The sequence below is a fragment of the Lutra lutra genome, chromosome 13 (genome assembly GCF_902655055.1).
Source record: "Lutra lutra chromosome 13, mLutLut1.2, whole genome shotgun sequence".
In the NCBI taxonomy this organism is placed as follows: Eukaryota; Metazoa; Chordata; class Mammalia; order Carnivora; family Mustelidae; genus Lutra; species Lutra lutra.
This window is the reverse complement of record NC_062290.1, coordinates 88,204,420-88,226,644: the sequence shown is the minus strand read 5'-3', so window position 1 is coordinate 88,226,644 and position 22,225 is coordinate 88,204,420. Positions and strand designations below refer to the sequence as shown.

General features: G+C 56.4%; 1 protein-coding gene across 1 annotated transcript in view; it reads left to right on the top strand.

Moving 5' to 3' along the window:
* The window catches only part of EEIG1 (estrogen-induced osteoclastogenesis regulator 1), a 33,366-nt gene extending 11,462 nt beyond the window's left edge, over nucleotides 1–21,904 (top strand). The window contains exons 2-11 of the mRNA XM_047700156.1: nucleotides 9,909–10,029; nucleotides 10,248–10,277; nucleotides 12,184–12,300; nucleotides 14,653–14,699; nucleotides 14,825–14,961; nucleotides 16,642–16,746; nucleotides 16,832–17,024; nucleotides 17,476–17,597; nucleotides 17,704–17,773; nucleotides 19,140–21,904. Of these exons, the coding sequence (XP_047556112.1) occupies nucleotides 9,909–10,029; nucleotides 10,248–10,277; nucleotides 12,184–12,300; nucleotides 14,653–14,699; nucleotides 14,825–14,961; nucleotides 16,642–16,746; nucleotides 16,832–17,024; nucleotides 17,476–17,597; nucleotides 17,704–17,773; nucleotides 19,140–19,185 (988 nt within the window). The 3' untranslated portion in view covers nucleotides 19,186–21,904. The remainder of the gene's footprint in view (nucleotides 1–9,908; nucleotides 10,030–10,247; nucleotides 10,278–12,183; nucleotides 12,301–14,652; nucleotides 14,700–14,824; nucleotides 14,962–16,641; nucleotides 16,747–16,831; nucleotides 17,025–17,475; nucleotides 17,598–17,703; nucleotides 17,774–19,139) is intronic.
* The last annotated feature ends 321 nt before the right edge of the window (nucleotides 21,905–22,225 follow it).

Sequence of the window (22,225 nt, the reverse complement as noted above, 5' to 3'; positions counted from 1 at the left end):
TTGCGCAGCCCTGGATTCCTGGCAGGAGCCAGATGCTGCTGGGCTGCCACGCTGGCCACGTCGCTGGGATGGAAGCTCCACCGCCCCACGGCCCCTGGATGGACGCCTTGGCCGGTCCCCGGGGCGGGCCCCTCCCCAGGCGGCTGTACACTCTTCTGTTCGGGGAAGCACAGGCAGATGTTGTCGATTTAAATTGTTTCCTTATTAGACTCTTGCCTCTCCCGGCCTGGGCTGTGTTTCATCAGCCCGGAACCTTGGCTGCATCACTGCGACCGACCGCTCGCTCCCCCAGGATCCCAGCCAAGGACTCGAGATCATGGAGTGGGCGTGGCTGGGGAGGCGCTGGCTGGGCTCCTGGGCTCCATGACAGCCCCCCTGCCCCCTGGGGCTGCTGGACATGCCGGGAGGGACTTAGTGATGCAGCCTCACTCTGGTTCCCTGTCACTGCAGGGGCCGGATGGGAAGAATCCAGGGACCAGCCCTCTCAGGCACCCAGGAGCCCAGCTGGGGCTGGGAGGTCCCTGGGATCCTCCCCAGTGCTCCTGGGTATGCCCCTCTTTTAGCTTCCTGCATCAGAATCCCACGTTAGCTTGTTTAAGAAGTTCGGCCCATGGCGTGCCTGGTGGCTCAGTCAGTTAAACGTCCCACTCTTGATTTCGGCTCGGGTTGTGATCTCAGGGTCGTGAGATCCAGCCCCCTGTCGGGTTTGGCCCAAGGCCTGCAGCAGTGATTCTTAATGGGGGTGACTTTGTCCCCTGGCGGGACAGTTGGCGGTGTCTAAAGGCATTTTTGGTCGTTACAGCTGGTGTTACGCTACTGGCAGGATACTGCTGGATATCCTGCAGCGTACAGAGGTCCCCCCAGGACCCCAAGAATCTCCGTCTCCGAACGTCAGTAGCGCTAAGATTGAGAGAGACCCCCTGCCCTGTAGTCTAGTTGTGGCAGCGCCTGGGAATCCGTGTGTTGAGCTGAGGGTTTTCAGTGTTCCCTTGAATCTGAGAAGCCCTGTTCTCCTGGGCCTTGCTTATGGCCATGGCCGAGCTGCTCCCTGCCAGACCAGGGCTCCATGCTGGGCAGTGGTGGTAGCGAGGCAGGCGTGCAGACGAGGCCATCTGGCTGGGAGGGTGAAGGCTGATGGTGGGCGCAGGGTTCCGCGCCCAGGGGAACCAGTCCAGGGGCTGCCCCACTGATACCCTGGGCTCCCTTCTAAAACTTTCTGTTCCTCTGATGACTGCAGGCCGTGCCGCATCTTCATTCCAGCTCCAGAGAGAGTCACCAAATGGCCTCTTTTGTTCCTGTCTGCAAGGACCCTGTGGGCTTCGCAGCCTGTGGCCAGGAGGTGGCTCCCACTTGGGAACCCCTTGTCACCTGAGTGACGGAGACCCTGGGGGTGCTAAGGCTCTGGGATCTTCTCACACTTCCTGGGTGGTAAGGCTGGCCTGGGCCAGGGGCTGGGGATGTGGCTGTGGGCCGGCCTTGGGGAACTGGGGAGTCTGGACTCTGGGGTCGCTCCTGCTGGGAATCCTGAATTTTTGACCAGCCTCTCATTGTGAGAGGCTGAGGATGGTGGCTCATGTCAACCTGACCTGCCACCCTTCACAGCCTTTGAGGCTGGGGTCTGGAAAGAAGCATTTCCCTCCTCCCAGGTATGCCCACTTACCCTTCCTGCTTTTAAGGGGAACTGACACAGGGAAGAACTGAAGGTGTGGCCTTGGTGTCAGGCCATTGTGTCATGGCCTTGATGTCAGCATCCAACCCCGTTCTGTGACTTGGGGCCTATCCTGTCTTCTCTAGATCTCAGTTTCTTCATCTGTAAATGGGAATGCGATAATGGCACATACCTCGTAGGATTGTGGTAGAGTTCAGTTGGTCACATATGTGAAACACGTATCCTATAGCACGAGCTCAACGAAGAGGACCTGTTTTTACTACCAATTAATTAATACACTGGCCTTCTCTCACCTCTTCCCGGGAGCCCTCCTTCCCTTGGGGTCTTCTTGGGCTGTTCCCATTGCCTGGGACATCTCCTCTAATCTTTACCTGGCCAACCTCAATCTCAGGGTCCCAGCTCCAGTGTCACGGCCCACCCCCTCCAGATCAGCTCAGAACCCTTTCTGCCCTCTCGGAGGCTGGTGGCAGTTATTAGTCACTTGGGAAGTGTCTGTCTCCCCCACTCAACTGGGGCCTCCTCTGCAAGGTCGGCCCCTGCTGCGTCCCCACACCCACCCAGGCGCCACACCAAGCCGGCACCCACAGTAAATCTCTGTGGATGCGTAATAGAGGCCTTGGTCGGGATTTGGGGCCAGGGGTGCTCCGAGGGAGTTCTGCTGGGCTGAGGACAGCAGCCTCCTGTGGTGCTCTGCCCTATTTTAGGACAACCCAGAAATAACTGAATTCTGCCGCTGGGCTGGCCATCGTGGGCTGCGGTGGGTGGAGGGCTCCCCACGCCTCCCTGGGATTCGGACGTCTAATTGTATATCTTAAAGCTAAAAACAAAACTCCCCTGAAAACGCAGTCTCTGTAATTACCTGTCCCTGGCAGTATGGAGCTGGGGGCTCATGCTTGAAACCCCAGGCAGGAGCACATGGTCCTGTGGGAGGGTCTGGGCCCAGGCCTTGAATCAGGGAGATGAGGAGTCACACCCCCTCTGGCTTTTGACCAGCCCTTCAAACCTCACTCCCTTTATTCATTTTTCAATTTAAAATTTTTTAAAAAGATTTTATTTATTTATTTGACAGAGAGAGAGATCACAAGCAAGCAGAGAGGCAGGCAGAGAAAGGTGGAGGGGAAGCAGAGAACCTGATGTGGGGCTCAATCCAAGGACCCTGAGATCATGCCCTGAGCCGAAGGCAGAGGCTTTAACCCACTGAGCCACCCAGGTGCCCCTCAATTTAAATTTTGATTATAGAAATGATTCTTGGACAGAAATGAAGAAGATAGGCCCTGGTGTCCCTTATCACCCTAGCCACACCTGCTGTGAGCTCCCTCCTTCCTTTGACCACTGTCCCCTCATGCCAGAGTGCCAAGGAACAAGCCCCTTGCCTGGGAGCCCGGGCTCCCGTGCTTTGGATGGCCTCCTCTCTGGACTTGGCTGCGCCATCTAGACGGTTCTGTTTTCCAGCCCATCCTGAGCCACATCGGCAGGGCAAACAGTGGGGATGCCCAGTTCTGTGTTTTCTTAACAAATGTCTTATTTATGATTTTTCTTCATAAATACTCATTGGTTTTAATTCTTCCACACTCCCTGTTTTTCTGAGACAGGCACTCACTGTGCTTCCTGTCATTGCAGATGGACATGGACCCCAGGCCAGGTCCCCGTCCCCTGCACCCACAGTGCCCCAGGGTCACAGTGGTGTGAGGTGGCACTTGGCTTTCACAGTCCTAGTCACCCTTAAGGGGTCTTGCACGAGGCCACTGCTATTCCTGGGGGTCATTCCCTATGGTGGCTTTGTAGCCTCGGACCTCATGGCAACGCTGAGCCCTCCCAGAGGAGTTCGTTTCTCCCCCAGTCACGCTTTTTTACATTTATTTTTATTTTTTATTTTTATTCTGTTCAATTAGCCCACATACAGTACATCATTGGTTTTTGATGTCGTGTTCAACGATTCATTAGTTATGTAAAACAACCCGGCGCTCACCTCCACACGTGCCCCAAGTCATGCTTTTAAAAGAAGCCACACTGATCATTCAGTTCAAAAGGAAGAGAAAACTCCTCCTCCCCTGGTCTCTGCTGTGCTCCCCTACCTACCTGAGCACACGTGGGCGCCCGTGACCGCTGGCACCTCACCACGGTTTGGAAGCTTGCGGCCAAGATCCCCTCTCCTGCTTCCCTCCCAGCACCCCCTCTGCTTGCCCTGCTCCTTCCACACTGGCCGGCAGGGCTGCTGCTCCCCCAGGGCGTAGGTCCCTTCCTCATCTGCTTCAGCTCCTTGCTCAGATGTCGCCTTCCCTGGTCTCCTTCCCTCATGCACTCCCCACCCGGCCCTCCAGGGCACTCACCCCCGTGAGATGTGTGTGCGCCTCAGTTTGCCAGACTAAGCTCCTGGAAGGCGGGGATTTCTGTTTGGTTCACAGGTCATATCCCCAGGGCCTCAGCAGTACCTGCATCCACTAAGGGCTCAGTAAAAGGTTCACAAGGGAGTCCGGTTCCCACAGACCCGGCCTGGCCAGCTCCCTCTCTGGGGCTCATGGCCTCCTGCTTGGCATCCTTTCTCCTCCACTTTTTTTTTTTTTTTTTAAGATTTTACTTATTTATTTGACAGAGATCACAAGCAAGCAGAGAGGCAGGCAGAGGGAGAGGGGGAAGCAAGCTCCCCGCCGAGCAGAGAGCCCGATGTGGGGCTCGATCCCAGGACCCTGAGATCATGACCTGAGCCGAAGGCAGAGGCTTAACCCACTGAGCCACCCTGCACTTCTTATGAGCACCCCTCCCCTGCCCCGTGCCGGTGTTGCTCTCCCTCCTTTGCCCCTGTCCTGAGCCTGGGCCTCCCTCTCTGCAGAGGCGGCTTTGGGGCCAGGGCCGGGCTGGGCCATCATCTCAGGTTCCGGGACGGGGGCTCAGGGCGCAGGCTGGCCTCTGGGCCTCGCAGCGTGTGGGAGAGTCACTCAGCCTTTCGGAGCCTCACCTCCGTCACCGGCGAGGCAGGCCCGGTAACAGCTACCTGGCAGGGTTGAGGAGGGCCGGGTGGCACACAGTAGGCCTTCGGGAGGGGGCCTCTGCCGAGGTGTTTGTTTTGCCCTTGCTGTGACCTCTGGGGCTGGGCCAGGGTGGGGCTGTGAGCCTCTTCCCGTGGGAGTGGTAGTGCTTAATAGTGTGTGTTTAGAGCCCTGTGGAAACAACGGGGAGGCCCAGCGCTGATCCCCAGAGCCCTGTCCCAGCCCATCTTCCTGTGGAGGGAGAGGAAGGTGCCTGTTACCTGAGCCTGGGAGGGCACTGTGTGGCTGGGCCTGGCAGGCCCACAGGAACCCAGAGAGGGCCTCGGGCTTCCTGGCCCTCGTTCCCAGGGCAGACTCACAAAGGGGAAGGGAGAGAGCCTACAATCCCATATATCAGCTTTTGTTCCCAGACACTAATCCTAATTCCTCTGGGTGTTTCCACACTGTGAGCTTCCTCCTCAGGTCTCCAGCAGCTGCTTCCAGCTCCTGGGCTGAGTTGAGTGGAGGGGGTGGGTGGAGATCTTAGGGTCCCTGTGGAAGCCATGGCAGCCCCCCAGGTCCCCCATTTAGGCTTGGGCTTATGGCTGCTCAGGAAATGTTTCTCCTCTTTTTTCCCTTCCGCCCACCGACTCTGGGGTTGCTCTCTGTCTCTGCCTCAGGCCATTGAGGCAAGACAGAGCCACCATCAGAATTCGATTCAAAGACCTCACCATGGCCCCTGAGGTCCTACATGATGCCTAACCCTTGCCCCCTCCCCAGCCACATCCCCTCTGCTTTCCTCCCCAGTCCCATTCAGCCACTTACCTCCAGGCCACTTTCGCCAAGCATGTTTCTACCTCAGGGCCTTTGCATTTGCCATTTATGCATCTGGGCAGCTCTCCGTAGTCTTTTATGTCTTCCCTCCTCATGCTGGCCCTGCTCAGATGTCACTGCCTTCGGGCTTTACCCAGCCATCTGCCAGAAGTAGCAGCCCTCACCTTCTGGTCTCTTCTCAGCAATCCTGACCCACCTTCCCCTCTGTTTTCTCCATGTTTCTCTCTTTATCCCACCTACCACCTATTTAAAGCATACAGTTCACTGGCTTTTAGTCTGTGCACCGAGTTGTGCAACCATGGGCACAGTCCCTTGTAGCATATTTTCATCACCCCAAAGAGACCCCATACCCATCAGCAGCCACTCCGCATTTCCTTCAGACTCCCCCAGCCCCTGGCAGTCACCAGTCTTTCTGACTCTTAGGGATTTGCTCATTCTGGACGTTTCATGTAGGTGGGATCACACAGTACGTGGTTTTGTGACTGGCTTCTCTCACTGAGGTCTTTCAAGGTTGAGCCACATTGTACCGGGTACCCGTGCTTTGTTTTTTTTGACTGCTGAATCCTACGTACCCCGTCGTGTGTGGAGGCATTCACCAGTGGATGGCCATTCAAGTTGCTTTCACTTTCCAGCTGTTACGAAGACTGTGGACTTACCTTTCATTTCTCTTGGATGTACAGCTTGGAGTAGAATTGCTGAGTCCTAAGGTGACTGTGTTTAACTTTTCTAGGAAGTGCCCGGGCGATTTTCCAAAGGGGCCACACCCCCTTACACTCTGACCAGCAGTGTGTGAGGGCTCCAGTTTCTCCTTGCCAACTCTTGTTATGATCAGTCTTGATTAGAGCCTTCCTAGTGCATGTGAAAGGGTCACTCATCATAGTTTTGATTTGTGTTTCCCTGATGGCCAGTGACACTGGGCATCTCCTGTGCTTACTGGCCACTTGTGCATCTTCTTTGGGGAAGTATGTGTTCGCATTTGGTCATTTGCCCATTTTTAAATTGGGTTGTCTTTTACTGGTCAGTTCTAAGTACCCTTTATATATTGTTAGGGACAAGTCCCTGTTATATGTGGGGTCTGCAAATATTTTCCTTCATCTGTGGGCTGTCTTCTCCCTCCCTTGATGGGTGCTCTGTGAGCCACAAAAAAGGTTAATTTTGATCAAGTCCAGTATTTCTGTTTTTTCTTTTGTCACCTGTTCTTTTGGCATCATATCTGAGAAACTGTTGCCTAATCCCAGAGCACAAAGAGTTATCCTGTATTTTTTTCCTCAGGATTTTGTAGTTTTAGCTCTTAGATCTCTGTTGAGTTAGTTACTATATATGGTATTAGAAATGGGTCCTATTTCATTCTTTTTCATGTTAGTATCTCATTGTCCTAGCAACTTTTGTTAAAAAGGTCCCCCCACCCTTCTGAGAATCAATCGACCATTAATGCGAAGGTTTATTTCTGAACTCAATGCTATTCCGGTGGCTTCTGTGTCTGTCCTTATGCCAGAACCATACTTCCTTGATTATGGAAGCTTTGTAGGAGTTTTGTAGTCAAAGACATGTGAATCCTTTAATTATGTTCTTTTCTACTTTTTCTAGATGCTTTGACTATTCTGGTCTCTTAAATTTCCAAGGTTTAAGATAAATGTGTCAAATTTCTGCAAAGAAGCCCGCTGAGATTGTGTTGAATTTTTAGATCAATTTGGGAGCATTGTCCTGCCAGCATTTGATCTTCGGAAACATGACTGTGTGATGTCTTTCTATTTATTTAGATCTTCTTAAATTTCTTTCAGCAATTTTCCTAGTTTTCCAGAATATATATATTTTGTACTTCTTTTGTTAAATGTAATCCCATCTATTCTTCTTGATGCTGTTGTGAATGGAATTATTTTCTTCATTGTGGATGTTCACTAGGATGTAGAAATACTTGATTTTTGTATATTTATCTTGTATCCTGAAACCTTGCCAAGCTCTTGTATTCTGATAGTTTTTAGTGGATTCGTTGTGATTTTCAACGTACATGATCAGAGTATCCACCAGGAGAGAGATTTCTAGTTCTCTCCTTGCACTACTTTTTCTTGTTTGCTTGACCTCATTTTTTTTCCTCCCACCACAGTGTAAGTTGGTCACTGCCGGGGTCCCCGTGCATAGAACAAGACCTGGCATATGTTTGAATGAATGGGTGGAACCAACAAGGTTGGGTCAGGTCATGCTCCCAGCCCAGGGCTGTGGCTCCTCCTGTGACAACTGCTTTTGACAGGGTCCCAGTCCCTGTCTGCTGGAGGCTGGGCCCTCTCTCTCTCCCTCTCATCTCTGGCCCTCACATTTTCTGCTAGTTCTCAGTCTTGGGGCTGCAGGGAATTGCTGGGGTCCCACGTGTCTTCACCAGATGAGACATGTCTCACAGACTCCCCAGGCCGGGCCTTTTGTGGGGCTTGCGGATGCTCCCAGGTGCCCACAAATGAGTGGGTGGTGTACCTGTGTTACCCATGAGGGTGGAGAGTTAGGCCCTGGTTGAGTCATTCAGGGATGTGAGGGCTGGGAGCCCAAGTCTGCCTGACTCGCGTCCTGCTGCCCCTTGTCACAGCCCTGGCAGGATGTGAGAGGAGCCTCGCGTGCAGTCAGGAGGGGGCTCCTCGTAGAGGCTCGGCGCCGGGGGGCGGGGGGGGCAAGGCCAAGGAAAGCAAAAGCATATTTGTTCCTCCCTCACGCCGTTTCCTCTGCCTGGAACTGTCTCCCCCACTGGCTACGCCCCTCTCTTCATTCCCCTTTGAGCTTGAATGTCACCTCCCTATGGCCAGTCACCTAATCTGACTCACCCTTTCCCTCCACGCTCTCCTGGTGACACTGAGTCATCACGGGGATAACTGTGTCAGTGTTAATCTGTGAATCAAGTCCCCTGCAAGCTTGGAGCCTGACTCGTACTTGGCCCTTGGAGACACGGGTGCAAGTCTCAGGCCCGGAATCCCCGGTGCATCCTGCCTGCCGGGCTTCTCCAGGCTCCTGGGCCTGAGAACAAGGGGGATGGCTGAACGCTCTGACTGTAGTGGGACAGTCCTGGTTTCAGATCCTGCATTGTCAGTCTCTGGGGGTGTGGTCTGGGGCCATCTCTTGGAGCCTCAGTGCCCTCAGCTGTGGAAGAGGGTGGCACAGAGCCTGCCATCAGGGTTGTGTGCGAAGTGAACACGCCCGTGTTCAGACACTGCTGCATTTGTGCTGAGCCCCTCCCGCAGGCCCCAGTCTGGCAGTTAACCTGTGACCCTGGGGTCCCCGGGGTGTGGAGCGGTCACTTCCTCAGCTGTCCAATGCGGCCATTCCTGTTAGATGGGATGATGGGGCAGGAGATAACATCTCTGCGCCGTCCCTTCCTTCTGCGGCCACCCCTTCCTGAGCACAGGCTCTGCCAGGCGGGCCGTGGGGGGACTGGGGGCTGCACGGGGCTGTGGAACTTGTCGCTGCCACCCCAGATCCTGCTGAGCAGCTGGGACAGGCTCCAGTCACTCCCAGGGCACAAAGCATGCCCCTGTTACGGGGGTGCTGAATTTTTCAGTGTGGTAATACCCTCCCCCCCCAGGTGCAAAAGGAACTTGGGCTGAAGACCAGCTCCCCACTTACCATCCAGGAATCTGAGGACCCCAAGTTGGTATCTCAGGCTGGTATGGCGAGAGTGAAGCATGTGGCACTGGGAGCCCACGGCTCGGGTTCGAGTCCCTGTTCTGCCGTGCATGCAGTGGGCCTCAGGCCAGCGTCTTGGCCCCAGCTCCCGGTGTCTGTGATTGTGGGATTGGCCTAATGGCAGTAGCTGTTCCAGACGGTTGCTGGAAGGATTGGCGTGACTGTGTGTCTCTGGCCCTTGGAGCAGTGCCACCAAAGTGCCGTGAATGCTGTCTGGCACAGGGGAAGTGGGATATGAGCCTTAGACGGTGTTACTGTTACTGTTAACCTTGTTGTTGTTGTTCGTGGTATAGAAGGGGTCTCCGTAGCCAGGCAGCCCTGAGCGGAAGGACAGCTGTTTCCTGACTGGGTGGCATTGAGCAGCTTACCTCACTTTTCATCTGTAAAATGGGCTCTGGGGCCAGTTTGGGAAGACTGTTGTGAGGGTCGATTGAATGGCCAGGGGCCAGGGAGGTAATGGCAGAGGAAGGAGCCCCCCAAAGCCACAGAACAAGGGTGAGAGGGCAGTGCTGGAAGCAGGGGCAAGGAGTGCCCTCCCCTCTGCCTGACCTCACTCCTACCTTGTGTTTTTTTTTCATTTTTTTATTACTTTTTTGTTGTTGTTTTTACAACACTACACAAGCATGTCCTTTTTATGAAAATACAGTCACTTTGTGATACAAAGTAAAAAGTGAGAGCTCTGCTGCGCTCCTATGTCTCCTTCCTAAAGGCCGGTCCTGTCGCTGATACCTGTGTTCACCTGCCCGCTTGTGTTCCCCTGTCTGCCTGCCCTGCAGGGAGGAGGTGCAGGAGAACTGCGTGCGGTGGCGGAAGAGGTTCACCTTCGTGTGTAAGATGAGCGCCAACCCTGCTACCGGCCTGCTGGACCCCTGCATCTTCCGCGTGTCGGTGCGCAAGGTGAGGCTTGGGGGCTAGGGCTTGGGGGTGTGAGGCCACCAATCTAGTGGCTTTAGCCCCATCCCGTGACCTGTCCCCTCCAGAGGGCAAGGAGTGAGCCCCTCTGCTCCTTGGCTTGACTTATCCCCAGCAGTGAGATTTGGGGCGGAGGTGCTGGGGAGACACGTGAGGTCCTGTGGGTTCTGTAGTTACGCTGCTGCTTCTGTCTCTCTCTGCAGGAGCTGAAAGGCGGGAAGGCTTATTCCAAGGTGAGTGGGGCTGGGAAGGGATAGCGAGATAGATTAGGTGTGGGAGAAGAGCTTCGGCCCCTCTCTGCACCAAACAGGAGGCACTCAGCTCTGCAGATGTATTCTTTCTTAGAAATATCTTTATTGATAGTCTTTGCATTTAGTACAAAGCTACCCTGGGCTTGTTGTAACACAAACGGTACAGAAGTTCCGAGTGGAAGGGGCAGTTTCCACACCCTCCTCTGCAGCCTTCCTCCCCAGATCCCACCCTTGGATTCGTTAAGGTCTTCCCAGACCTTTTAAGGAAAAGAAGATTATGACGTATGCACAGAGCAGCGAGTCAAACCCACGCGCTTGCGGTTTGGAAGAACGGAAAACGAGCGCCCCGTGTGCGGACGCGCGGGCAGCAGGCTTCTTACATACACAAAAGGGACTTGTTCTAAACAGATCCTGCGGTGCGGTTTTCACTTGCCAGTATGCCGTGGGCACGTTTTCATAGATCCTTTTTGCTTTCTAACTGGCCATGCCCCCCTGTGCGGCTGGGTGGTGGGCACCCAGCTGGTCCCCTGCTGTGGCCCATCTGTGTTGTTGCTATCTGCTCGGCACCCACGGGGACCAGTGGGAGAAGGTGGTTCTGCAGGGGCTGCCTCTGGCTCTGAATGAGCCCGCTCTGCCCTAGACCCCCTTCTTGGTGGGGACACACTGCCCAGCTTCTGTGGCCCCTGGGAGGTGGCCTGGCGGCAGGCGGTGAACTCAGTCTACCCGGAGGGGAAATGCCTTTGCCTCACCTTGCCCTGCGTGGAAGGTGTGTCCTTTCCCACTGACTGGAGCTCAGGAAGCTCTGTGTTCTGGGCCATCTGCTCTGCCCCGGCCCGGGCGCTGGTGGCCCTCTCCAGAAACAGGGCAGGGTGGCCAGGACTGGGCTGTGGAAGGTGCCGCCAGAGTGGAAATTTCTCCTCCCGTGAAGTCACGTAGGCGCAGACAGCTGTGGCCTCCCACCCCCATCCAGCGGGTGGGAGGCACAAGTCAGACCTGCAGGCCCTTCCTTTCTGTCCTGTGAGCAAACACCCATGATAGGCCCTGCCTCCATTCTCCAGGGAAGGAAGCTGGGGCCCAGAGGGCGACTGGTCTGGGCACTAGTTGGGCCTGGTCTTGGGCTGTGTGGGGCCCTGGGAAAATCACTTCCCCACTGGAACCTTAGTTTCCTTCCCTGCCAAATGGGGGTCCCTCTGACTTGATGGCAGGGCTGGGATTTGAACCTGCCATGTCTCTGATTCTGGCTTGTGTGCGCCTAAACTCCGCAGTAGAGACTTGCGTGTAGTAGGTGCTCAATAAATGCCACCTGTTGGTTTGGTTGTCCTAATCCCAGCACCCTCCCACCTCAACTCAGTTTCCTCCCCAAGGTCTGGAGACCTGGCTTCTTTCAAAGGCTTTCCCAGCTCCTATACCCTGTTCTCGAATGTGCTACCACTTCCCTCTGCATCCCAGGAGCAGCCAGGTGTTCCTACAAGCCCCTCACTCCAAACTCCGTGAGGCCCTCCTGCCCGCCCCGACCCCCACACCGAGTTCCCACGGGCTTTCCCTCCCCCGCTGCCCGCTGGCCTGGCGGCTCCCACAGCACAGCCTTGTTTCCCAGGGAACAATGCCTCTATGTCACAGACAACAATGTCCTTTCATCTCAGGCGCTGCCCCAGTGCACGCTGGGACCTTGCACAAAGGGCGCTTTGTGTGGCTCAGGGATGTGAGCTCCAGACCAGCCTCTGTCCTTGGGTGCCATTATGCAATACTCAGTCTGGGCTGTGGGGTGGGCCCGGGGGATCTGCCTCCCCCTCCCGCCCCCCGCCAAGTGAACTCTTGTGGCACTTGCTGGGCACCCACATCTCCTGCAGTCTCCCACAGTCTCCCACACTCTCTCTGTCCCTCCTAGCTGGGCTTTGCCGACTTGAACCTGGCCGAATTCGCAGGCTCAGGCTCCACAGTGCGTTGCTGCCTGCTGGAGGGATATGACACGAAGAACACTCGTCAGGACAACTCCATCCTCAAGGTACCAGGGCCCTGCCCCCTCTTTTGTCCCCTCCCACCAAGGGGCGGGGACCAACTTGCTCCTATCAGAGTCCCCTGGAAGGTTGTTAAAAATACAGATGCCCGGGCGCCTGGGTTGCTCAGTGGGTTGGGCCTCTGCCTTCAGCTCAGGTCATGATCTCCGGTTCCTGGAATCGAGTCCTGCATCGGGTTCTCTGCTTGGCGGGGAGTCTGCTTCCTCCTCTATCTCTCTACTCGCCTCTCTGCCTACTTGTGATCTCACTCTGTCAAACAAATAAATAAAATCTTAAAAAAAAAAAATACAGAGGCCCCTCCTAGACACTGGGAAGATGTGGTCCCGGGGCCAGGAAACCACCCTTAGTAGCCTGGCGCTGCAGTGGCCTCATTCCCCATCTTTAGTCCACGATCGGGTGCATCCCAGCAGTCTTGCTAAGGGTTGGCTGAAATGCGCGTCCCCGAGCGCTCACCACCTCTCGTCTCATGATGCCTGACAGCAGCCCCATGGGGTGTAGTGTCTGCTCTTGGACCCAGTTTTGCATAGGAGGGGGTTGAGGCACAGAGGTTAGATAGATCATTTGCCTGGGGTCACAGGCAGAGGTGACACTTGACTCCCAGCTGCTCAGCTTCACAGTCCAGCTCCCAACCATTGCCCCATGTGACATGAGGCTGCCCGAGCTTGCAGGGGAGAATCAGTGAGTGGAAGAACCGGCCGCCCCTCGGCCGGGGCAAACTGGTATGTCTGCTCCTAGAGCCCAGCCGCGTGCCCCCTTCCAGCGGCCGGGCCAGCTCCCTCCCTCCAGGCCGCTGGCTCTCGGGCCTCTCAGGACAGAGGTATCTGGACGTCCGCCGCTACCAGCACGCCTCTCTTCCTGTCCCCCACCCTTCCACCTGGCTGAGAAAACAGCCTTGGCGTAACCACACCTCTACGAGCTGACCCAGAGGAAGCAGCTTGTGCCCGAAGCAGAGCTCAACGGCGGACAGGGGCTCTGCAGCCTCCCGGACCCTTCGCAGAGGGAACCGGAGGCACCCAAAAAGGTCGAGGCTAGTTTTGGTGGGGGCTAGGGCCTTTCAGTCTCGCCCCAGTGACCCTGTGTACCCGTAGGCAAATCACGGCGTGAGGGGGTTCAGTGGCCTCAACTGCAGGGGCAGCTCCCCCACGTCCTGTCTGCAGCGCTGTGGGCCCTCGCTTCCCTGGAGTCTGTCTGAGTGCCGCTCCCCTTGTCTGCAGCCTGGGGCCGTCCCCCACTTGTAGGCTGCTATCATAGCCAAATGAAATAATTCAGTAAAAAAAAAAAAAAAAAAGCCTCAGGAGGCACCTGGCTGCTCGGTCAGTAGAACTTGCGACTCTGGATCTCATGTCATGAATTCAAGCTTCACATTGGACGTAGAGTTTAGTTCCCCCAAAACGGGGTGAGGAGGTGCCTGGGTGGCTCAGTCGATTAAGCATTAGACTCTTGGTTTCGGCTCAGGTCATGATCTCAGGGTCGAGGGATCGAGCCCCATGTCAGGCTCTGCCGTGAGTGTGGAGTCTGCTTGAGTTTCTCTCTCCCTTTCCCTCTGCCCCTCCCCTGCTTGTGCACATTCTCTCTCTCACTCTTTCGCTCTAAAGTAAATAAATAAAATCTTTAAAAATCTCAGCCCAGTGATCTCCATTTTTGTCAGTGGCGACACTGGGATATGAGCCCCCTTTCCTGTCCTATCACCCGTTTCCTGTCACTCCATCTCGGCCCAGATTTGGGGACCCAACGCTGCCTTGTTCGGACCACTGCCGAAATCTCTGCCCAAAGTGGGTGTTGAATTTCTGGTGGCTTCTTGCTTTACTTGACTCAACAAAGTTTCACCCCTCCGCCCTCCTTGTCGGAGTCTGTGTGCACCCCATCCCCCACCCCCGTGCCCTGTGTTATACCTGGGGAGCCGGCTCCTCCCCACCCGGGTGGGCTTTTTGAACCTCCCTCCTACCTGCCTGCTGTGTGGAGCTCGTGTGCCCACGCCCACTCTCAGGCTGTGAGAAGAACCTAAGACTGGAGAGGGACTGTGGCCTCTCTCCTAGCCGTGGTTCTGGAGTAACAGTAGCTAACTTTTCCTGCCACCTGCACTGTGTGCCGGGCACTAAGCCATGCAAAGCGTCATCTCCCCTTGTCCTCTCCACTATCCCAGGAGGCAGGCGTCAGGATTGGTCCTCGCCTCCACCTAAGGAAACGGGGGCTTTGTGCGTTTCCATGGCCTTGCCAGGTCTAGCAAGGGGCAGGGACAGGATCAGAGTCCAGCCTGTTGGCAGCCAGAGCAGAGGGGCCACAGGGAGGCACCCGGGCTGCAGGTGGGTGCGGTATGGCTGATTTCTCCCTTTGTGCAGGTCACCATCGGGATGCTTCTGCTCTCCGGAGACCCCTGCTTTAAGACGTGAGTGTGGGCACAGGCTGGGAGGGTGCCACACAGGGATTCTTCCCTCCTCGGGGCTCTTGGCCTCCTCTGTCTTTGACTCCCGAACGTGGGGCACCCCAGTCACAGCCATCTGTCCTCCCAAGGCCACCGTCCACCGCCAAGTCCATCTCCATCCCGGGTCAGGACTCCTCCCTACAGCTGACGCGCAAGGGCGGTGGGACCAGCAGCAGTGGCAGTGGCACCCGGCCCCCCAAGACGAGGCCCACCATCCTCAACTCAGGTATCATTTTGCACCTGCCCTCCCTGTGCCTCCCCATGGCCCAAGGCTCATCTCCGTCTCCCCAGGTCCCAGGGGGGATGCTTACTGAGCACGGGTAGTGGGATGGTGTTTACGTCCATCCATGCTTCCATGAGGCCCACGTCTGAGCCCTTCCCATAGGCAGGGCACCATGCTGGGCCCCAGGATCACAGCAGCGCCCTTACCTTGAGGCTCCATCTTGCAGGAGGGACAGGAGTCATTCAAACAGTAAATAAGTCCGTGTCACCTGCAGGTGGGACAGGAGCGGTGGCTGGCACTGAAGAGCTTGCACTTGAGCTGAGCCTGAGCTGTGGGGCAGGGTTCCCGGCAGGGGGATGGTATCCCGCCATGCCTGGCTGTCTTGCCTGTCCGGTCTCAGCATCCACCCCCCACTGCTGACTAGAGGGGCAGCAGCAACCCCTGCAGCCTGGGCTGCTGTGGAGCTGAGCTGAGCACACGAGTGTGCCCTTGCCTGGCACACAGTTTGTACTCTGTATTCTCTGCGTATCTCCCAGCGCTGGGTTTCTACTAAACTGTCATCATTATGAACATTTTAAAAAATGCAGAGGAGACAGCATGGCGATTAGGGGGAGGAGGTGGTCCAGGAGAAGGCTCCAGCCTCCCCCGCCGCCCCCGTACTCCGTCCCTGGGGGTGGACTCAGAGCCGGGAGGCACAGTGCCCACAAGCTGATGAGCGAGCCGGGCGGCACACGCCACCCTAATTTGCACCACAAGAGCAATTAGGACGCAGGGCCGTGGGCAAAGTGCTACCTTCCCAGGCAGTGTGGGGTTTGAGCCCCCATATGCCTCTGTGACTGGTTTTCTAGCCCTCTCCTCCTGCAACCCCCGCCCCACCCCGTAGAGCACCTGTCTTGAGAAACCCTGTGCTTTGGGTAAGGACCCAGGCAGGCCTGGGGGCCAGCCTGTGGCCTGGTGTCTTCCTCTCTGAGGAGGGGGATGGATGAGATGAGTTCTTCCTTCCTATGACCAGAAGTGGTGGGCAGGCAGGCACTCATGGGGCCCAGAGTGGACCACCCCAACACACACCAGGTCCCTTGCGCGTCCTGCTGGCGAGTGCTGGAAAGTTTGTTTTGAAGTTGGGCTTATGGGTGACTTGGGACAGGATTGTTGGCCATTCTCCATTCCCCTTATTCGTTCCACACTGACCTAAGCTCATTCAAGCCTCAGGGCCTTTGCTTCTGCTGTTCCTTGGTTTGGAAGGCCCCTTTCCTGATGCCTTCTGTGGCTTGTTCCCTCCCATGCTTCCAGGAGGCCTCCCATTAAGGCCACCTCCTAGAAATCTTCCCCGATCCCAGACTGGGTCAAAGTCCCATCCACACTGCTCCCTGCTGTGTACCACTCATGTCAGGCATGGTTAATTGTGGGTCATTTTTCATTCAACACTCTCCCTCCCGCTGGCCTGTGACACCCCATCTCCTATTTACAGCACACTGTGCAGAGGACGTCCTCACAGATATTTGTGGAATGAACAGACCTGGGCTCCAGGGGTGGACTATGGTGGGAGCAGGGCCTCTGTGTTTGTCTGTAAAACGGGAAGCACCTAGCGTGCCCCCCTCTGCCCGCCGCTGACTCCATGAGAAGCCATGTGTGGACCGCCAGGGCTGGCCCCACTGCTGAGCCCGCCCTCTCCCCACTCTCCAGGGGTGCCAGAGGAGCCCGAGCAGAACCTGTCCAGCCCGGAGGAGGTGTTCCACTCCGGCCACTCCCGCAACTCCAGCTATGCCAGCCAGCAGTCCAAAATCTCTGGTGAGTGCCCGCCTGGCCCCGTACCCCCGACCTTCCACATGCCTTGCCGGCCCCCCACTAACGGGCCTCCCCGCGTGCCCGCCAGGCTACAGCACGGAACACTCGCGCTCCTCCAGCCTCTCGGACCTGACGCACCGCCGCAACACGTCCACCAGCAGCAGCACCTCCGGCGGCCTTGGCATGACCTTGGAGGGCCCCGAGGGCAGTGAGCGCGAGCACCGGCTCCCCGAGAAGCCCCCGCGGCCGCCACGGCCCCATCTGTCCGATCGCTCATTCCGGTGAGCAGTGCTGCCCGGTGCTCCTGGAGATCGGGCCCCTCCTGGGCACCCCCGGAACCTTTGCTTCTTCCCTGTAGCACGGGGACAACAGGGTCCCGCCTCAGAGGGTTGGATGGCGATGATTCAGCCGGTGGGCGGACGTGAAGGGCACAGCCTGGGCCTGACAGACGTGCTGTCGGGGGAGGCTTCGTGATCTAGGTCCCCCGTTTACCCGTGGCACGGCCTCTCAGAGGCTCAGGTCAGCTAACCTGTCAGGGCCTCCCAAGTCCTCATCCACAAAACCAGGTTGTGGGCCCTTGGCCTGGGGGCTGAGGAGAGGGTTCCAAGAGCACGACTGGGAATAGGTTCTCACATACACGCAGAGCAGCCTGAGCTCTGTACAGGCTTACCATGGTCGTCCTTGTACCTGTCACCAGCTGGACTGCTGTGACTCTGCTCTGCCCCACCCCAGGAGGAAGAAGGACTCTGTGGAGAGCCACCCGACCTGGGTAGATGACACTCGGATTGACGCAGATGACATTGTGGAGAAGATCATGCAAAGCCAGGACTTCACGGACGGCAGCAACACTGAGGGTAAGCTGCCCACGCAGGGAGGCCTGGGGGACGGTGCCGCCCGCTCCAGGGCCGCCCCAGATGCCCCTGCCCCACTCAGCCTCCGTCCTCCCCTGTGTCCCCACAGACAGCAATCTCCGGCTGTTCGTGAGCCGCGACGGCTCCACCACGCTGAGCGGCATCCAGCTGGCCAACAGGTAGGGGGTGCCGTTTGGGGATGGGTCCCTAGGGTGGCCATGGGGCTCGGTGCTGAGAGCCCAGGCATGGTGGACGCTGACCTGGCTTTGAATAGCGGTTCCTCCCAACACAGCATCACCTGGGAGCGCTCACTCCTCTCTGAACCTCAGTTTCCCTGCTTGTCAAATGTCACAGACCACACCGTCTCCTCTAGAAACCTGGGGCAGCAGCCTGGGGTTGGTTCTCAGGGTTCCGAGGGTAGCTTGGAAAGGGCCTAGCACAGGGCCTGGTACACCGCCCGGGCTTTATCTGTCTTTATTTGGGACCTGCTTTTCCCTTCCTTCCGGATCTGGGAACTCCTAAACACGATGACGATAACAACTCATTTAATTTACTGAATAAATATTTGTTGAGCACCAGCCACACACCAAGCACCGAGCTAGGTGTGCTGGGGATACAGCAGTGAGCAACCCAGATTCGTGCCTGCGTGATATTTACATATGAGGGTGTGGCGGCTGAATCTGCTGCTTCCGCTCCAGTCTGTGGCGTGTCCACTGCCTCACTGAGTGAGTGAGTAGAGGAGCTGTGCCGAAGCTGTAACCCCCTGTTCCCCTGGAGCGGCCAGGAAAGTGCTCATTTAACATCTAATGCTGGGAGCGTGGGGGCCTGGGGTGGTGGTGGTATGGAGACTTGGCTGGGTGGGTCTGGGGCACAGGGTCCCAACCTCCCCTCTGGTGCTGCTATGCTGACACCTGCTGGCCAAGGCTCAAAATTGCAGCCACCCTCTCCCTGTGACTTTCCTGGGCTGTCCCCCGGGGAGGTGGGCAAGAGGAAAACAGAGGACACCTCCTTTGAGGTTTACACCCCCCCACCCCAGCCCCCTATGACAGTGAGGAAACGGATTCAGGGGATGGGAGAAACCAGTTTCATCAGGAGCAAGGTCTTAGCAGAGCTGCACACTGATCCCTGAATGTCCATGACCCTGTGGGTGGGTCTGGCTTCAGCAGAAGGAAGAGCTCCCCAACCTTCTGTCCTCTTGGTGAGCTTCATCATCCCTCTGTTGCCTCAGTTTCTTCATCTGTCAAACGGGGCAGGGTTCAGTCTTTGCCTGCCAGGGTTGCCATGAGAATGGGTACAGCACCCATCTCTGTGTGAGCAGCCATTGGTGCTCAGAACGGGCTCAGGCACAGCTTGCATCAGCTCTGAGATCCCACAGGCTTTAGTACTTAGCATCTGTGTTGCCCTGGGCAAGTGACTCCACTTCTCTGAGCCTCAGTTTACCCCTCTGTGAAGCAGGGCCGACTTGTGAAGTCGTTCCCAGGGCCTGTCCCAGAAGAGCAACAGGGAGGACAAGCTGACCTGGTTTTCTCCTCCCCTCCCCCACAGGGTCTCCTCTGGGGTCTATGAGCCTGTTGTGATTGAAAGCCATTGAGGAGCGGGTGTCCACGCTGGAGAAGGGCCCTGCCTCTGTGGGCATCCAAGCCCGCATCATTCCACGAGGGACCTTCCCCTTCGGATCGTCATCCGCACCGCATCTCATCTGTGCCTCCTCCATGCACTCCAGCCCCGCTCCTGCCCCAAAGCATCATTCCATTGTCCTCCCATCCATCCCGGGACCCTGCAGGCCCCGGGCACCACTGTGAATATTCTCCTCTGAACCACTAGGGGGCAGGACGTGCAGGTCCGTGAAGCAGGTGGACCAGACAAAGACGGCCAGGCCTGCCCCTCTGGAGACCAGTCTGGCCCCTCGTCGAGGACATGCAACAGCACCTACATGCAGGGATGCTTGTGGCCGAGGGGCCTCTTGCCCTGTGTCCCTGCTTACTCCGGGAGCATTGGCTTAGCATGCCCCAGCAGGGCCTTGCTCCACTGCCCCCTCGCCCTTGGGAGGGCCAGTCCATCCCCTGAATCCCGCCACCACGGCCCTCTGACTGCTTAGTGCTTCAGCTCTTCCTTCCCCGTGTCCCTGGGGACCTGCTGGCGGCCTTCTCCTGGGAACCAAGACCTCAGACCCGTCCACACTCCAGATTGAGACCCCCGCCCCCAAAGAATGTTCTCCTGCTGCCCTGGCAGCCTGCACTTTGCACATGCTTGCCTCCAGCACAGCCCCACCGGCCCTTGTCTGCCTTTCCCTTGAGCCCTTCATAAGGGTTTCTGGGCACTGCCTGCTGTGCGGTCAGCGCCTGCCTCTAGCAGCCCGGCTGGAACGTGGCACTGCCTCTCCCCCGGTTAGCTCCAGCTCGGGCTTGACACCCATGCTGAGCATTGATGGTGGCTCTTTTCTGCTTGGGGCTGGATCCTGAGCAGCTGGTTTCCTAGGAAGCCAGGGAAGGTGCCTCCCAAATCCTTGGAGGTTGGCAGTCAGGCTGGGCTGGGCTTGGCAAGCAAAGCCCCTTCTCTGTCCCTGCAGGGTTAGCTAGCCCAGGCTGGGGCTGATGCTGGAGAGGCAGGTGGGCTGGGACTGGACCAGCCTGGAGCTGGCTTCCTGGCCGGAAAAGCCTCAGCCCTCCTCTGGAAGCATCCCTCTCTCTGGGCTGGGGAGAGGCGGGGAGCAGTCTGGCCCTGCCCCCGCCCCTCACTAAAGCTTCTACCGTGTCACCCGCCCCCTCTCTGGTCTTCCTTACTTGCTTGAAGGTGGGTTCTGACTGCCCATCAGTCCCTGGACAGACTTCCCTGCCACTCTGAAATTTCACTCATTTTGTGTGAACCCAGCAGGCTGGTGTTTACCTAGTCCTGTATTGTTTTTCTTTTTTTTTAAATTTCCCCTTCTTTTCCTTTTTATTTTTTTTTAATTTCACAGTTGGGTATTTTCTCCTCCCCCAGGTGAGGGGAGGTGGTTCTGTTCCCTTCCATACCTGCTGGCTGGGTCCCAGCAGGGCTGGGGACCTGGATGGGGGGCCAGAATCCTGGCTCTCTCCCTGGAAGGGGTGTGGGTGCCAGTGGGGTGTCCTCCCCAGGCTGGGAGGGCTCCTTGCCCTTATGCTCCAGCTGGCAAGAGTTGGAGCTGCTGTCTTGGAACCTCCTGGCCTTGGGAGCAGAGCATTTCTAGGATTCTTTGTTGTTGTTTTTAATCCCCTAACTCTTAGAAAATGAATGTGCGGAGCTGCCTGCTGAGACAGGACAGAGCATTTGCTGTGGCTGGAGAAGGCTCTGCTTAGCCCTGCAGGTCCCTTCCTGCCTCGCAGGCGTCTGGCACTTTAAAAGGGAGCTGGCCTTGCTGTTTCCAGATGAAGTGACCCCCAGAAGATGGGAGAGCACTCTCCTCCGCTTCTGTGTCTGCATGACTTCAGCCCAGTGGGGAAGAGCATTCAGGGTGTATTTGGGATCTGGCTCAAAGTTCTGGACTTCAGACCTAAAGCAGTTAGCTCTGGTGCTGTTGGGGAGTCCCCCAAACCAGGAACCCCAGCCTCACCCAAGGCGTGGTCTGGGCTTGACAGTTCACTCCAGAAGACAAAGAGCCTGCCACAGCCTCCCCTGCCAGGCCATGGGTCAGGGTAACTGGACTGAGAATTTGACCACATCCAAATTAACACTAGCTGGAGCCAGAGGCCTGGAGCCCCAGCCTCATCCCCATGTGGGAGCCCTTTCTTTGACCTCTGGGTCCCTTCAAGCTCAGTGAATTCCCGCCAGGCCCACATAGCTCCTGGACTTAAAATTCTATATATAGAGAAAGATAGACTATATTAGAGGTATTTTTGGAAAGGAATCAGTCTATGCAATGCCAGTTTGGAATCTTCTTGAAAGACAGTTTAACGTTTTTACTAGGAGATTTAAAGAAAATTAAAGTCTACAATATTTTTAGGTTACTTTTTTTCTGGTCCCCCCAAATGGACCACATGGTGTGATCTGCCAGGATGGAGATCCGCCATGTTCTCCTCTCTCTTGAGCTGGGAAATGGGTGGGGGTAGGGGGATGAGGTGGGGTCTTGGTTTTTGTTTTTGTTTTTTTGTTGTTTTTGGTCTTTAAAAAAAAAAAAAATTCCCCTCCTTTCTAACAGAATGTTGCCGCCACCACTACCCCTTATTCAGAGGGCTGTTTGTATCTCTGTCCCGGCTTCTGTTGTAGAAAATCACATTGTAAGGGGGAAATCAGCCTCGTGTCAATGTCTTGATTCGGGAGAAAAAATTAAATGTTGCAGTTTTTGTTTGTTACGGCTTGTTGGGTTTTGTTTGTCTTACCGCATGGTCAGCATCGGAAGAAAGCCGGATGCGTAGGTTGACATCCAGGAATGGGGAAGGGTATAGGTGGCCAGGGTCCTCCCTGTCCTGGCTTCCGTCACAATCATTACCACCTTTATTACTGCAGGTTTCCAGGGAGGAAACTGAGACCCAGAAGGGCAATTTCTTGCCACCCTCGCACCTACTTACGTAGCAGCTTTGGTCTCAGAGCACAAGTTCTAAGCACCGGAACTTTCCAGCAGTCAGCCTGAGATGAGTAACTGTCTCAGCCTCAGTTTCCTCAGCTGTAAATGG